This window comes from Triturus cristatus, chromosome 9 (assembly GCF_964204655.1).
Source record: "Triturus cristatus chromosome 9, aTriCri1.1, whole genome shotgun sequence".
NCBI classification, from domain to species: domain Eukaryota; kingdom Metazoa; phylum Chordata; class Amphibia; order Caudata; family Salamandridae; genus Triturus; species Triturus cristatus.
In genome coordinates this window covers 215,725,582-215,743,542 of record NC_140592.1, presented here as the reverse complement: position 1 = coordinate 215,743,542, position 17,961 = coordinate 215,725,582, and the positions used below count along the sequence as shown (strand labels likewise).

Sequence of the window (17,961 nt, the reverse complement as noted above, 5' to 3'; positions counted from 1 at the left end):
TCTGTAGAAGATGTGCGGTGATTCATACGTAGAGGACATTGCCATAGTCTAGTCGGCTGGTGATGAGAGCTGGTGTCATGGTGCGTCTCGTGTTTAGGGGTAGCCACTTGACAATCTTACGCAGAATGCGCCGAGAGAGGAAGCAGGTGAAGGAGACAGCGCTGATCTGTGATTTCATCGTGAACTTGTTGTCAATGATGATTCTGAGGTTTCTCGCATGGTTGGAGGGAGTGGGTGCGGGACCTAGATCTGATGGCCACCAGGGGTCATTCCACGTGTTGCTGCTGTTGCCAAAGATCAGGACTTCCACCTTGTCTGTTTTCAGCTGCAGGCAGTTGTTCTTCATCCAGTCGCTGACGTTTGTCATGCATCTGTGGAAGTTGGTTCTGGTGGTGGTGGGGTCATCAGTGAGTGAGAGGATGAGTTGGGTGTTGTCAGCGGGGTCATATATGCGTTGAAGAGTGTGGGGCTGAGGGATGAGCACTGGGGGACACCGCAGGTGATCTCCTTGGGTTCAGAGGTGAAAGGTGGTAGGTGGATCCTCTGGGTTCCTCTGGTTAGGAAGGAGGTGATCCATCTCAGCATCTCCCCTTGGATGCTGATGTGGTGTTGTCTTTCGAATATTGTGTGGTCGGATATGGTGTTGAAGACTGCCGAGAGGTGGAGGAGGATCAAAGCTGCTGTTTCTCCTTAATCAAGGAGGGTTTGGATGTCATCGGGTACTGCGATCGGGGTGGTTTTGGTGCTGTGATTGCTGCAGAAGCTGGATTGGGAGGTGTTGAGTAGCTGGTTCTGTTCCAGGTGTGTCATGAGTCGATTGTTGATGATCTTTTCCAGTACATTTGCGGGGAATGGCAGCAGGGAGATTGGCTGGTAGTTTTTGAGTTTGCTGGGGTCGGCGGAGGTTTTTTTAGAGTTCATTGTAAAGTGTTTTTGATGTTGCTATATAACATCTCCTGGAGGATGTAAATCTTGTCTTGCATTTTGGGGTCCTTCGTATCACGGCTCTTCGAAGTTCATACACTAAGTCACCCAACAGATCTGTCTTGGAGATAAATAAATCTGACCATGTTTCATGTACTATCACACATAATTGTCTTCAGTAGTTGTTATTGACTTTTAACAACAAGTTCAGTGTTAGTATATATATTCATAACTGTGTAAAGTACTCTGCTGCCTGAGGAGGGGAGTTCCAGGGGGAGAGAAGTGGGTGGTCTGGTTCACACTATACAAAAGTATAAAGAAAAAAAGAAATGAGAGAATAACTATTCATATGCATGTGGGGGGATATGTTGATGATGCAGCAGTACCTGTAATCTTAGAACAGAGGCGGTTTATTAATAAAGCAAGACAATCTCTTCTTTATTGGAGTCATATTTACCCATTCGCCCCATGTGAGGTGAACCCACCATAAAGGAAAGAGCCCACACTTTCTAGGTCCAAAACTGAAATGTGGATAACACCCCCACAGAAGATGTCTGCTACAGTATAAGTGTCACGAGCCAAGTACCGGTAACGCGCTGTTCGCATTACCGCAAACCTCCTGTTCCCCCACACGGACTCTGCGTGAACTATACTCCCCAGAAGGCCAGAGGAACACGCCCCACGTGACCCGCGGCGCGCTCGGCCGTGCACGCCCCACGTGACCCGCGTTACGCTCGGCAGAGCGGATATAGCCCAACGCGGCCAGAGAGCGGTGCCGATGATTCCTGGTTGTCCTTTGATCCTCCGCCGAACCTTCGACCCTGTGCTGCTGCCTCGGCCCTCTGCTGAACCTTCGCACAGACACCTTCGCTCCTGCGTCGACGTCCACTCCAGGAATTCAGGGCTCTGGAAGACGACGCCTGAGAACCTCCGCCCTCGACACCCCAGGCTCCCGGAAGCTGCTCCAGCGCTCCTCTGCCCACGGAGTTCCGGGTTCAGAGTCGCAGCGCGAACAGGTGCGCTCCTCTGCCCACGGAGTTCCGGGTTCAGAGTCGCAGCGCGAACAGGCACGCTCCTCTGCCCACGGAGTTCCGGGTACAGAGTCATAGCGCCCGCCTCCGTTCACCGCTCTTCGGAACCGTGAGTACTGGGTCGCCTTTTGCCTTCAGGGAGGCATCTTCTTTTGTTTACTCATATGACCCTGCTATCTGAGTACACTCGGGAGCATTAAGCACTGATTGGAAGTGCTGTCCTTTGCTCCCAGTGGTACAGTGCACTATCTCCTGAGGGGCCTGTGTCTAGGTCGCACCCTTGCTACCTATCCGTCATCCAGTGCCCTAACTGGAGTATGGGTACTCCCCTGACCTAGCGCCTTTCACTACTCGGTGGTGGAGGAGGTGGCAGGTGAGAGAGTTACAGGAGAAAGAATTGGGTAACAGGACAGGGGTGTAATCAGTTATCATATCTCTTATGGTGTGTTTGTGTCTTTCCAGGTCCCTCTCCCAGCTGTTCCTCCCCTTCCTTCCCTCGCTCACCTATCTCCCGAGTCCCTGTGAATAATACATTATCCGGACTGGGGGCAGATGAGAGGTGGACCCCTATAGAGCATCAGCGCCATCCTGAGGAGAGAACATCCCGGCCATCGTGACAGAATCATCGGCCCACGAATTATCGCTCCTCCCGATCGCGCTGACATAGGGGATGGCCACCTTAGAGGATGTAGTGGCGGCCTTGGCGCAAGTGCAGGTGGAGTTGGCAGCTTCGCGGCAAGAAACTGCAGCGTTGCACTCCCGGATAGACCGACTCCAAAGAAACCCCTTTGACGCAGGTAGCTTAGCGACTACCCAAACACCCCAGGCCGTGGTTGAGATGCCCGCTCACGTTCCCTTGGCCCCTCCCGAAAGGTTTCATGGGGATATTCAGAAGGTACAGGTGTTCATGACACAAATACTGTTGCATTTCCACTGTAAGCCTAAACTGTTCGCCACCAACCAATCAAGGGTGGCGTTCCTTATCTCATACCTAACCGGAGAAGCGGCTCAATGGGCGGTCCCGATTGTCAGGAGGGACGACGCCCTGCTGTACGATTGGGACGCGTTCCGAGTGGAGTTCGAGAGATCCTTCGATCGACGAGCCGACACCTTCTCCGCGGACCGTGATCTTCTAGACCTTAAACAAAGCAGAACCGATTTCCTCGGATACCTCAACAGTTTCCGACGTCTAGTGGCGGAAACGGACTGGCCGGAAGCGAAACAGTCCGCCATCTTCTACAGGGGGTTAACGGAGGAGCTGAAGGATGTCATAGCCCAAATAGACCCCCAACCCCGCACTTGTGCCGCGATGGTGGAGCTCGCCTCTCGACTAGAATACTGACTCCGAGAGAGAAAGGGGGATCATAGGAGGAAGGAGAAACCCCCTCCTGCATGCGAGCAGACACGAGCTCCTGAGCACGGACTGTCCAGATCCGAACCCATGGAAATCGGGGCGGTAAGAGCGTCACTAACACTGAGCGAAAGGGATTACAGCAGAAAACAGGGCCTCTGTCTGTACTGCGGCAAAAAAGGCCACTACCTCCGAGAATGCCCCGTTCGACCCAAGATTGGGAGACCTCGCGCGGGGCAAGCGGCAGCGGTGACTGGCGACGGAGAAGCGGGAAAGGCACGGGCTTGAAGGACCACGAAGGGAAGTCTTCAAGCTACCACTCCATCCCTTCTATGGAGTCGAACGCTGCCAAAGAACCGGACCATTTCTTCCTTACGCTCGAGTTAGTAATCAACCAGACGACCCGGAAGATTCGGGCCATGATTGATTCCGGGGCCACCGGCTGCTTTCTGGACGAAGCAGAAGCCCAGCGATTGGGAGTGAAGCTACTAACTAAGCCCTCGCCTTAACTCGTCTACGCCGTAGACGAAAAGGAGTTGGAATCCGGACCCATCCGTTACGTCACACCTGCCCTCTGGATGACCATAGGGAGAACCCACGGTGAATGGCTTGCCCTAAACATTCTCCAAGCCCCCCGGTGCAAGCTCATCTTGGGCCTGCCGTGGCTGAGACGACATGAACCAACCATCAAGTGGTCCATGAACACGATATCCTTTTGTTCTGCCTTTTGCCGACAACAATGCACGGTGCCTGATTCCTCTCCGGCCCTACCGTTGGCATCTCCACAATACGTCGCCACAGCGGACGAGAAAGAAGTGGTTCTTCCTGCCTGGTATGGCACCTATGCAGACGTGTTCGACAAACAGAAGGCAGATGAGCTGCCTCCACATCAGGCCTACGACTGTCGCATAGACTTGGAACCCGGGGCCGTCATCCCGTGTTGCCGAATTTATGCACTCACGGGTCCTGAAACGAGCCACCTCCGAGAGTACCTGGACACATACCTCGCGTTGGGTTTCATACGCCCCTCCCGGTCACCCGCGCCGTCTCTGCTCTTCTTCATCCCTAAGGCCAACGGCGAGTTGCGATGCTGCATAGACTATCGCGTCCTCAATGCAGTGACGATGAAGAACCAATACCCATTGCCGTTGATTCCGGTGTTGCTCGAACAGGTTCGGGAAGCGGCCCTGTACACCAAACTGGACCTCCGTGGGGCGTACCATTTAGTGAGGATGAGAGAGGGTGACGAATGGAAGACGGCCTTCAAGACGCGGTATGGGTTGTTCGAATATCTAGTAATGCCCTTCGGGCTTTGCAACGCCCCTGCCGCCTTTCATTTCTTCCTCAACGAGGCCTTGAGAGACTTCCTGGATAAATTTGTTATAGTGTACATCGACGACATTCTAATCTTTTCGTCCAACCCGGAAGAGCATGTCGTCCATGTGAGACAGGTTTTGCAAGCTCTACGTGAACATCGCTTGTACTGTAAACTCACTAAGTGTGAGTTTCACGTGACTACAGTGGAGTTCCTGGGCGTCCTGCTAACACCCGCCGGACAGGTCATGACGGACCGCAAAGTACAAGCCGTTGTGGACTGGCCTCCACCTCAAAACGTCAAAGACGTACAGAGTTTCCTCGGCTTCTCGAACTTTTACAGGCGCTTTATCCACCATTTCTCCCAGCTGATGGCCCCACTCACGAGATTGACGCGCAAAGGCATACCGTTTTCCTGGCACCCCGAGGCGCAGATGGTGTTTGAGCAGCTCAAAACGGCTTTCACCTCCACCCCTGTCCTGAGACACGCCAGACCTGAACTTCCGTTTATCGTAGAGGCCGACGCCTCTGACCTCGCCGAGGGAGCCGTCCTGTCACAAAGGCATCCAGACACCGGACAGCTCCATCCCGTGGCCTACCTGTCCAGGAAACTAAACCCCGCTGAAAGAAATTACACCATCGCCGAGAAGGAGCTGCTGGCCATCCGAGAAGCCTTTCTGGAATGGCGACACTGGCTGATGGGCGCTCAACACCAGGTAACGGTCTACACAGACCATCGCAACCTCCAGTTCTTACGGTCAGCGCGGCATCTCTCCCCACGCCAACGACGGTGGATGCTGTTCTTCGCGGAGTACCACTTCCTCGTTACATTCCGACCAGGAACGCAGAACAGGAAGGCTGACGCCTTGTCATGACGGGAAACGGTCTATCTCCCCTCGGCGGATCCAGAACAGCCCATTATTTCACCCAACAAGGTGGTGGGAAGAGTGGAAACGGAGACGTTCGTGCAAGGAGTAAAACGAGGCATACGGACGTGCGCTTGGACCTCCTGGTTACGAAGCCACAAGGAATGGCGAATGCACCAAGGCCTTCCCATGTGTGGCTCACGAGTGTTGGTCCCTACTCTCCGCCTCCGGAAACTTGTGTTCTGCTGGTGTCACGAAGTACCAAGCGCCGGTCATATGGGAGGCACCAAAACCCTAGAAAAGGTCCTACGACAATTCTGGTGGACTTCGGTTTGGCCTGATGTTCTGCGATGGGTGAAAGACTGCTCTGTATGTGCCCAGATGAAGACCGACCACAGCCGAAGACAAGGCCTTCTGCTTCCGCTGCCGACCCCTATGAATCCTTGGGAAAAGATTTCGGTCGATTTTATTGTGGGACTCCCTAAAGACCAAAACTGTACGGCAATCGTGGGGGTCATCGATTTCCTCACAAAGACGGGGCATTTCATAGCGTGCAAACAGGCACCCACTGCTGGTACTTTGGCAAGGCTCATGCTTACCAACATTGTGCGGCTGCACGGACTTCCCCTTGAGATCGTGTCAGACAGAGGATCCCAGTTCACCGCCGGTTTTTGGAAGGTCTGGTGCACTGAATTGAGCATTCAATCATCCCTGTCCACGAGTTTTCATCCCCAATCTGATGGACAAACTGAGCGCCTCAACCAGACCCTGAAACAGTATCTTCGATGCTACGTGGACAAGGCCACCGAGGCATGGGTGGACTGGCTGTGGGTGGCGGAAATCGCTTATAACAGCACCATACACGCATCCACACAACACACACCCTTCTTCCTCTCTATGGGGTTCCTCCCCCGTTTCACCCCATTTTTGCTCCCTCATGCGCGCGTAGCTCTTCCTGATCTACAGCACAGGCTCACGCAGATACGCTCCACCCTCAAGACAGCCCGCGTGAACCTTCGCCTTGCAAAAGAGCGATACAAGGCACAGGCCGACAAGCACCACAGGCCCAATCCTGTGTACCACAAGGGGGACAGGGTATGGTTGTCCACTAAGAACATCACGTTTAAAAGACCCAGTGTGTTCAACCCCAAGTACATAGGCCCCTACCCGGTGGTCCGCCATGTCAACCCCGTGGCGGTGCAACTCCGGCTCCCGACGCACATGCACATTCACCCCGTGTTCCACGTGTCTTTGCTCAAACCCTCACTGTGCCCTGTGAAAAAAGTCCCTCCTCCAGTATGGGTGCAGCATGAGCGGGAGTACGTGGTGAAGAGGGTGCTTGATTCTAAGCTGGTGCGGGGCAGGGTTTGGTACCTCTTGGCGTGGAAGGGGTATGGTCCGGAGGAGAATTCCTGGGAGCCGGCGACGGCGATTCACGCTTCCCGCCTGGTGGCTGCCTTTCACCGCCGTTGTCCTGGTAAACCCGGTGCTGCTCTCAGCTCCTGATGCGGTGGGAGGGGGGGTGTACTGTCACGAGCCAAGTACCGGTAACGCGCTGTTCGTATTACCGCAAACCTCCTGTTCCCCCACACGGACTCTGCGTGAACTACACTCCCCAGAAGGCCAGAGGAACACGCCCCACGTGACCTGCGGCGCGCTCGGCCGTGCACGCCCCACGTGACCCGCGTTACGCTCGGCAGAGCGGATATAGCCCAACGCGGCCAGAGAGCGGTGCCGATGATTCCTGGTTGTCCTTTGATCCTCCGCCGAACCTTCAACCCTGTGCTGCTGCCTCGGCCCTCTGCTGAACCTTCGCACAGACACCTTCGCTCCTGCGTCGACGTCCACTCCAGGAATTCAGGGCTCTGGAAGACGACGCCTGAGAACCTCCGCCCTCGACACCCCAGGCTCCCGGAAGCTGCTCCAGCGCTCCTCTGCCCACGGAGTTCCGGGTTCAGAGTCGCAGCGCGAACAGGTGTGCTCCTCTGCCCACGGAGTTCCGGGTTCAGAGTCGCAGCGCGAACAGGCACGCTCCTCTGCCCACGGAGTTCCGGGTACAGAGTCGTAGCGCCCGCCTCCGTTCACCGCTCTTCGGAACCGTGAGTACTGGGTCGCCTTTTGCCTTCAGGGAGGCATCTTCTTTTGTTTACTCATATGACCCTGCTATCTGAGTACACTCGGGAGCATTAAGCACTGATTGGAAGTGCTGTCCTTTGCTCCCAGTGGTACAGTGCACTATCTCCTGAGGGGCCTGTGTCTAGGTCGCACCCTTGCTACATATCCGTCATCCAGTGCCCTAACTGGAGTACGGGTACTCCCCTGACCTAGCGCCTTTCACTACTCGGTGGTGGAGGAGGTGGCAGGTGAGAGAGTTACAGGAGAAAGAATTGGGTAACAGGACAGGGGTGTAATCAGTTATCGTATCTCTTATGGTGTGTTTGTGTCTTTCCAGGTCCCTCTCCCAGCTGTGCCTCCCCTTCCTTCCCTTGCTCACCTATCTCCCGAGTTCGTGTGTATAATACATTATCCGGACTGGGGGCAGATGAGAGGTGGACCCCTATAGAGCATCAGCGCCATCCTGAGGAGAGAACATCCCGGCCATTGTGACAATAAGGTTCAGTAATGAGCTCTCAACTCCAAGCCTATTCAAGAGCAGCTTTTAACAATTTAAACCTGGTATGTCTGAGAATGCCTGTGATGACACAATCTATTTACACTTATGGCGATTGCTTGCTTAGACCCCAATATTCATACATGTATTTATTTGAACTGTTTCTTTAGTTATGCTTACTTTAAGCATGTCATTTCTGTATAAGTGTCAAAGTGTGCAAGAGAAGCAGACAAATGTTTCTTTGGCGCTGGCAAAGAGAAGGATGCAATCAACCTGTGACTTCCCTGCTATTCAATTCTTTGGCTTCAGTAAGGGCAAAACACAGCAGCCTAAGTTCTTCTTATACTCCACAAGTGTGATCATATTTCTTCAGGATCCCAACTTCCTCAAGCCTGAGGTACAACATGCTATTAACAGAGCGCTGGAACTTACAACTCCAAAAGTCATCAAAGATTTTTCCCCGTACATCGTATGGACTTTTGTTGGTTGACCTAAAGCACTGTAATGGAGAACACTTCAACAATACATTTATAGCTTGTGAAGCCACTGTAACTCCACAATAAGGACCAGGAATTGCCAAATAAGGTTAAAGGGTTTTATTTTGGATTTCCAATCAATCCAGTACATAGGCAAACCAATAATAAGTTCAAAAGGTATGGCAATACAGCAGATAAGCTGAATATATCAATAGGTTGAGTTGCAATAAAATGAGATACAGAACTGTGATAACCCCAACAATAAAGAAACACATTAAAGCAAACAGGTGTTCTACAAAGACACTTCCCTTCCCTCTTTTAAACATGAATTAATTATAGGGTCATCTTTTAAGGGTCTCTAGTTAGGGAGCATAGAAGGTGTCAGAATTATATGACTTCAGTAGAAGTTTTGGGAAAAGGAAATAGGTGTTTAGCATAAAGCTTCACACTTTCAAGAAAAAGGCAAGGAGAGAGGTCTGCACCTCTCGAATAGTAAACGGAATCACTGCCTTCTAATTCTGAGAAAAAACAATTTTAAAAGTAATAGAAGATTAAGAAACATCCTTATCTCCTTTCACAGCACGAGGAACCAACCAAATCATTACTCGATAGAGAATCTGCAACATTCCATAGTTTCCCATCGTATCGAAACTTGGACTGAAGTTCTCAACCTTGAACATCTCTACGGCCTGGTACAACATGAACAAAAGGCCTCTGTCGACCATTAATTCTTGTCAATCACTGCCAAGTTCTTCCCTCCAGGCCTCACTATCAACAGTCTAATACAAACAGTAAGCCTTTCTCTAACTTGAATCATGATAATACACCTGCAAAGAAAGAGAGAACACACTGGCAAGGCAAAATGCATTTCAATTGAGGCCCGTAGTCAGGAGAAGTTAAGTTAGCATTTAATGTGAACTCAAATGCATGATTATACATACATACACTTGTAACTTGAAGAATAAATGTAAAACGTGAATAAGAGAGAACTTATTTATACATTCCAACTGAACATTAGGGTATACATATATAAAACTCTAATCCCTACAAGGATTGCATTTCCTTAATATGTTTAAATCTTTCACACACATCAATGAAGTTAAGGCACATAGTGAATATAGTGTCAATTATGAGTATATAATTGCATTTTTGTGATGTGTAAGGGTGGAGCCTAAATTGCGCTGCTTCACTGTTGATAGGAAATGTTGGGAGTGGGGACTTAGACTATGGGGATTGTTGTGCTTCCTGGCATCCGAGGCCAGGCCAGAGGGCCAGTGTGGTGGCCTCCTTGGACCTAAATAGGCCATCAGTTTTGGATGGAGTAAGCCCATATTGTGTATTTACTGCTCACTTGTAACATAGCCCACACAAGAGGGGAACCAAGGGAGGGCTCTGGTGAGCTTGGACTGTCCTCTGATGAAGGGGGGCATCATAGAAGGCCCTGGTAGGTTCCTGGCTCCAGGCTCATTTAATATAAGCCCTGACTCCAGGCCAACTTGAGTTAGGGGTAATATCCAGGTCTTTATATATTTATTGATGTTTTTTTTATAGTGTAGACTCAGCCCCAGTGGGTGAGAGAGTGCTTTACATAGAAGAGGATAGACCGAACAACTACCAAAGAAAATGCATTATATACATTATCGGGTAGATACATAGAATGGGTGATATACAACTATTTATGAAATACAACTGAATGGTAAAGGATATGAAGAACACTCATTAGTACATGACTGAAAGCAAAAAGTGCATCCAATCAATAATGAAACATGTGCAGGATATACAACAATAACCAGTGAGATAGCTGCAGAAGAAATAGGTGAAAGAATATGGACGCAAATTTATCAAATTCAGCTATCAGAGTGATGGGAAAATACTAAAGTGGAGTATGTTCTACTAAACACCAACATGTAGTTGATCTGATAAAGGGGCTATAAAGAGAAAGCCACCATCTATGAGGAATTGCTGGAAGAGAAGGGTTTTCATCTCTGCCATGAAGCCCTCAAAAGATGGGTTAGTTCTGATTGGTGGCGGAATGGAATTAAACAACCTGGAAGCTTATCCTGAGAAGCCTTGTACAAGGATTCTTTTACTAAGTCAGGAGCGAAGTTCAAGCCAGAGGGTGTTGGTGCTGCAGAGGAGATGCTGACCTTCAAAAACTGAACATTTTTTCATATAGATTAGGATCTCTGAGCGAAGAGATTTGGGAACAATGCAAGACAGTTTCAGAATGCTTTATGCTTCATTTGTTTGCCAGTTTAGTGAAATCAAGATATGAGTGACGTGATCTGTCATTCTGATACTGCCTGGCAGTTGCCTCCATGGAAGTCAAATGGAATGTTGGGATCCCTGATGGTAGGTCGGTACCATAGTCCAGTCTTGAGAGGGGAAGAGATTGAACTGTGATTGAAATCTTCAGCAGTTTGATCTGGATTGAAGGTTAAGGTTTTTGCCGAGTTTGAGTCCTAGGGGTTTGGTACGGTCGTTGACAGAGGGTTGGCAATTGGCAATGCTTGTGACATTTAGCGAGCATTGTGCCACCGAATACCTACTGGGGAGAAAGAACAGCAGGATTTCTGACCTTCAAGGGATTCGGAATCATGCAAGAATGTACATTTGCAGAGTGAGAAATTCTATATTCTTGGGTGAAGTAACTGCTAGGCACAGCCTGCAGTGATGCACATGCCACCAGTGGCAGTTGGTGAACTTTAAAGGTGGTGATGCACAGAGAGTGAGATGATAGACTGTTACTCAAACATAGACTATCACTGTGGAGGAGGAGAAATTGTGTTTTTCTATATCACCATTGATGGTGCATGCATTCAGTGTTTGATAAGTACAAGCTGGGGACATACCTACTCTACTCATTCATAGTCACAAACTACCTTCCAGATTCATTCACCTCCAGACCAGTTCAAGACTTATAAGATTCTAAAACCATGAAGAAACATGGAACAAGAAGCATGCATGCTTTCCAAGATAATACTGTTTATTTACTTCAGAGGCACTTGTACTGTAAACAGCGTACAATAATTCGGTTTACAGACGAGTTTATTTATTCATATAATTATGGTGTTTTCATAAGAACTTCCTTATCTAAAAGATTTCCTTGTCTTAATCACCTTGAAAGGGAAGCTGAAGAAGACTGTAGCGTCTGCATGGTAGATACCACGAGAACAGTTGCTGAATAAAGAAGGGACCTTAATCATGAGATTTAAAGCAAATGGAAAGACGTTGGAGTAGAACGCACTTGAGAGGTAATGCACGACCTGCAGATATTGGTACATGACGAGGTAGTTTAAGGTAAAGGAGGGAGACAGCACTTTGCACCAATTGTAATTAATGTTTGATATAAGGAAGTCCTAGATATAATGCATGTGCATAATCAAGCCAAGAGCCCACAACTCCTTGAAGAATTGGGATTTGTGCCTTCTCCGGTAAAAATAGAAGGAGTTTTCTTAAGACTTTGAAATGAAAGAAGCAGGATGACAAAACTTTAGCAACTTGTGCCTTAAATGAGAATTCATCATCAAGCTTTACGACAAAGCTTTTCAGAGTCCTTGATGATGGTGGACAATAACCCAAAGTGCCTGGCCACCATTCAGATGACCAGATTGTAGCCAGGCCTCCTAGTACCATAACCTCTGTTTAGACCAAGTTGCATTTCATACAATTTTTGGATATCCAATCAGCGACCATACTGAGGCCGGAGTGAAGACGGAGGCTGAGGCTAGCCATAAAACCTTTACCATCCAGCCTGAGAATCAGCTGAATAACATCAGCAACCCATAAGAAAAGAGCAAATCCAGCCTAAGACCATCCCTCTCACTCCAACCTCTCTGAGCCTTTCCACCAATGAGACATAACACACGGTGTCAAGGCAGCAGACACGTCCAGAGAGGATGAGTTGCAACACCATGGTGCCACATCCATTCCATGACAGGAGCAGATCTCCGCTTGCTACTGATTGTCCATAGAGTTTTTTTTAATGAACTCAGAGAGTTAGATATGAACTACTATTTCACCAAGGTTGCTGAAGAAAGACAGCACAGAAATGGGGCAATAATTGCTTAACAAGAGAGGATCTCGGGAAGGTTTCTTTAATAGTTTGACTTGAGAAGATGCATGCAAAAGGCCTGAGAGTGTACAGTTATAGGGAGCACATTTCAAAATTGAAAAATTCGACAACAGACATGCACATGCTCATGTGATGTCTTAGAGTAACTCATTTTGTGCCTTATGTTAAACACCAAGGTTCACTGAAGACATATCTCCCAAAAGAATTAAAAATGCAACTTGGTCTTGATAAGATTTCAAAACATTAGCAATGCAGTATAAAACTTCTAAAATGTGTCTTGCTGGATTTATTTTGAAAAATATACACAGAAGAACGTAATCCCGTCTTCCACCTAAAAGAGAAAAGCTTGATTGCGGTGGTGCTATGAGGCAGATCATTAGTTACTGGCCAGATGTGAACAGTCACATACAAACATATTTGCAGTGGGCATCAAGGAGACTCTTAGACAATAGCTGAACTCAATTATCATACTGGACCAATGGGGTTGTTGTGGTCGTTCTTGGTGTGAGACTTACATAACTGTGTGATTCAAGCGGGATAGGCAATACCAGGGATTGTTCTAGACTGTCCAGCTCACAAATGGGGATACATTTTAGAAGAGGTGGGTTTTCAATTTTTCAGGATTGCATGGATCTGGGGTGTTAAAGATGGCGTGTCCAGAGTTTAGTTGTGTCACTTCTAGTCTTTCACTTGTTTCTGGGAACCCAATAACAGGCTAGCCTGTGTTGAGCGAATACGGAGTGAGGGATGCTACTGGCCAACATGTTCCTGGATGTAACTGGGGTTGTCCCTTCTAGGCATTAGTAAGAAAGTCAAAGTATTTAAAAGAAGCCTTGCTTGCACAGGGAACCAGTGGATTCCTGAGCTTGACAGAGATGAGATAGTTATAAATGAGGCCAACTATAAGTCAAACTTTTGCAGCCTTCTGAGTTACTACATTGGATAGGCCATCATATAGGTCATTGATGTAGACAAGACACAAGTTCACAAATTGTTCCAACCAACAATGGTTGTTTTTTAGTTTGGTAAAAAGCGGAGTCTATTTACATGTTTAATCCCAGGGTGAGCCATGCTCCAGATTACTATATTCCATCTTGTGAGGATCCCTTGACATAAATGATCCTAACTTCTTAATAAATGCAACAAAATAATTCTAATTGTAAAACCAGATGAACCCTTCACACACGTGTTTCAGCGATGTACCCTGTTAATTTAACCACAATGTGGACCATCAATGTTCATAGACAATACTAGACACCAAAAGTGCTGTTCATAAGCACAGAGGTGGTGTTGGTGATATACATCTTCCCCTTCCACAGTGACCTCTGAGCAGAGTACTGGGGCTTGATGTGGGTTATTTAATGATGAGGTTTTCAACTTGTCGCATTATTGTGGGTATTATGAGATGCAACTCTCTGGATAGCTCGATACATAATCTACTGACATTTTTAATTACAATAGCCTCAAGAGGGGGCATTGTCTCTACGATGCAGTCCTGCGTTTTTTGCTCTTTTTGTTCTTTTTTGGTGCAGGTGATTTGATCATGTTGAGGATTCCAGTGTTTGTTTTTAGCTCCATCTCCACCGAGAAGTGGTCACTGACAGCCAGAGCCTGAAAAGTCAATCACAAGAGTCTGGTTGTTAAGATACATGTCTCAATATGAGTACTTGTATGACTAACAGAACGCTAATACAGTGGAAAAATGTACATGTCAAACACACCATGTCACACATTTTTTTTAGAAAATAGCAGCATACCTTGTGGTAGGATTCCTGTGGTATTCTTAAGAAAACCAGGTACAGCACATTATATAAGAATAACAATGACTACTTATATAGAACACACATCTTAAATAATAGATGTTATTTGTACCAGAGGCGGCTCCTCCGATATGGTGGAGGAGCGTCGCCCCACTGCTGATGCCAGCAGATGAAAACATGAAAAGAAAAATGATAATAAAACAATTTAATCATTTTATCTTTCATCACTGAGCCGAAACCGAGTCTTGTAGGCGTGGCCATCCTGATGACAGCAGCAAACATGGAGGAGGAGTGCTGGGTACTGCAAGTGCGCATTTCAGCATGTCTTAGGATGGCCAAACTGACATGCGCACTTAGATTCCCCCAGACACCAACTTAAGTTGAGTTGTGGGAACGCAAAACCAGCCCTCTCAGACCAATGCCGGCGCTTCACTCATGCTGGGTAATAGTATTACCAGCATGAGAGCAGTGTCTAGATTGACGCAGGGGATTCTGGGAGCCTGTGCACCAGCAGAGGAGCAGAAGAGCATGGAGGTGGCGAGGCAGCAGGCAGCAGGGTAGTTAAATATATATTTTATTTCTTATTGTTCCTCAGAGAAATAAGAACAATTGGGAAAGAGGATATATGGGAATGGGCAGCTCCTTCATAATGATCCATCTCTAACAGTTTGGAATGCCTAACCTGAAGACCTCTTAAATGTGCCATTACTGAAGCATGTCTTGTGGTAACACATACTGACTGAAAAATATACTCAGTTTGCATTCACTGTACATGTGGATATTGCAAGTTGCTTTCCATTAGAGTCTCACTCAGTACTGGTTTTCCCCTCAGTCCTTCCTTCCGCAGTTTATTCTAATGTTGCATCACCACCCAAGGCTGGCTGTATACTACCAGATTCTCCACTTCAAAATATCGTACTGTAAAACTACTGTAGCCAAAATATCAACTACCAAAATAGTGCGAGAGTAAAGATTTATACGTAAAAACAAATGTCGTATTCTTAACTCCACATATATGGACCTTGGTGATAAATGCATCTTCAGGCATGAAGATGTGGATTTAAGAAAAGTAAAGTCTACTTATCTATACGTACTTGCCTTCACAATATTTTTGTAGTCAATATTCTGGCTACACTATTTTTGTAGTACACTATTTTTGTCCCTGATACTCTCATATCCAACAAAGCAACCATCCACCTCGGTGACCCTCGTGGGATTGTGTGATTGAAGCAGGCAGGATATGACGGGTATCAGACATCCGGTGAGACTGGTGAGCTTTTACCCCTTATCATATTCACAGACATTGCTCAAGGGTAGCCATGAGAAACAGCTGCTATTCCTGGCTCGCTCTTTTGTACCCATGGCATCAGAGGTTCTGAAGGAATCAACAGGAAGAAAAAGTAAACAGGGTACAAGGGGCACTTGTTAGATTCTGTTGTTTTTACTTCTTTCTCTTTCCTTAGCCACAAATAGAATGCTATTGACGAGCTACTGGTGTGACCATAGATCAGACCTTTGATTTCATGAGCTGGCTTGGGGTGCACAAAGTCAGTGCCGGATTAAACCCTGTGGAGGCCCTTAGGCCGTTGAAATTTCGGGGGCCTCCTTGCAAATTATCTCCTAATAAGTTTTTAATATTACCAACCAATAATTTTTATAAATCAATTTTACTACACAAAACTAAAGATTCCTTTTAGGGATCCAGTGTCAACGGATCAAAATAATATTGATTTGATCTTAAAAGAACATTTCAATAATAATAATTTAAGAAAGCTTGATTGTAATTTTCTTTCAAGATAAAATCAACATTATTTAGATCTATTGTTGCTGGCCCCTAAAAAGAGTGGGGCCCATATGCTGGTGCCTAATTTGTCTATTTGGTAATCTGGAACTGCACTTCTACTTACTACACCAGGAGATTTGGTGATTTCTCGTCCATGATCTTTGCCCGTATTTGAATTATGTGTTATCATCCCACAAGTGATGACTACAGTGGGTTTCTCCTCCAATAAAGCTATAGTCTATGGTATCAGGGACAATCCTTTCACTAGATTGGCTGCTACTCCATTTGGGATGCAAACACAGATGTTTTATTTTAATTGGACCCTGGCTTTCCACGGGGAGCACTGGTTTGATGTTAAGATACAAGAAGTTGAAGATTAAAAAAAAGATTTTGGGAATGATGTCAAGCTTACCTGCTCTTCAGACAGTCCAAAGGCTTCCCTAAAATTGAAGATTGCTGCTGAGTTGGGCACAATGGCACTGAGAAGAGATTCACCATGAATAACAATCCTGAAATAAGTTTAAAAAAATGTCAAGCTCTACAAAACATATCTTAAATCTACAACAAACTACATTCTTCAAATCCTATCACAGTGTTTAAACACTAATGTTATAATTGGTTCACAAGGTGTTTAAAAATGATTTCCATACTTTGCTGACTAGTTTAAGACATTTTTCAATATTGTCTGGGGTTCGATTCGATATTCCGTTATTAACAGCTTTCTACTGATATAGCTATAAGTAACAGAATTCCTTATTAGATCCATACTCTTGAAACTAACATAACAAATGTTTTTCTTCTTTACATATAGGATGTGGCTCAAAATTTTAGGTCGAGACCAAGACCAAATTCCAGAAACATACTTCCGCAGAAAAAATATTAAATGCCCTGTGTTCCTCCCTTGTAACATCGGAACTCTTCTCAACGTCTCCCAGAAATTTCGAAAGCACAGCAACAATTTTGGGATCCTAATTCTTTTTGGAGTTTGTGGTATAACTCGAATGTGGCATTTCCTTGAACTATCCATCTTTGATCTTACAACTCAACGCTGTGTGACAGATTTGTAAAGGTGAGCTGTTCATCAAAGAGTGATTTGAAAGATCTAGTCTGGGTGTTTATACTATTTTTCTATGTGAGTAAATTTATAATGTGTCTCATGATGTGCACTGTTGCTATCTGCTGGGCATCTTAAAAAGGAACCCGTTTCAATGGGATGAATGCGGTTTCTTTTGTAACTGAGTCACATGACCAAAATTTACAGGCGGGTGCATGTTGATCTTTTCAAAGCCTTCAACTTGTTCAAACTGGATCACGGGAAGGGAGGGACTTCCTCAGCGGAGCTTTTTATTCTTTTACCAGACTATTCATTGGCATTTTGTAAAGAATTACCAATTCATGGAAGAAGAGTTAGCGGTCAACCATTGGTAGCAGACTGTCGTACAGTATCTTGCTTTATAACCGCAAAGCCAGATCTACTCTATTTGGGGGCATTTCTAGATGCAGTGCAACCAGCCGCGGCCCGTGCAGGTAAGAGCGGTGGGCGGTGGGGCTGGCTGGGGGGGAGGGGAATTTCGACGGACGATGACGAGTGAAAACGAATTATTCATTTAATTTTCCCTCATCATCGTCTACCGAAAATCCCCCAGCTGGCCTCACCGCTCTTACCTGCACGGGCCGTGGCTGATAGCTATGAAAGTCTGCCACTCTCTCCCTAGAAGTGCTTCATAAAGTTAACTTTGAAGACATGGTGGCAACCAGTCACCATAGATT

General features: G+C 46.8%; 1 protein-coding gene across 1 annotated transcript in view; it reads right to left on the bottom strand.

Moving 5' to 3' along the window:
• Nucleotides 1-8,678: 8,678 nt before the first annotated feature.
• DNASE1L3 (deoxyribonuclease 1L3) overlaps nucleotides 8,679-17,961 on the bottom strand; it is a 160,866-nt gene continuing 151,583 nt past the window's right edge. Inside the window, exons 7-8 of the mRNA XM_085624758.1 lie at nucleotides 16,604-16,700; nucleotides 8,679-14,259 (exon numbers count right to left, since the gene is read on the bottom strand). Of these exons, the coding sequence (XP_085480884.1) occupies nucleotides 14,131-14,259; nucleotides 16,604-16,700 (226 nt within the window). The 3' untranslated portion in view covers nucleotides 8,679-14,130. The remainder of the gene's footprint in view (nucleotides 14,260-16,603; nucleotides 16,701-17,961) is intronic.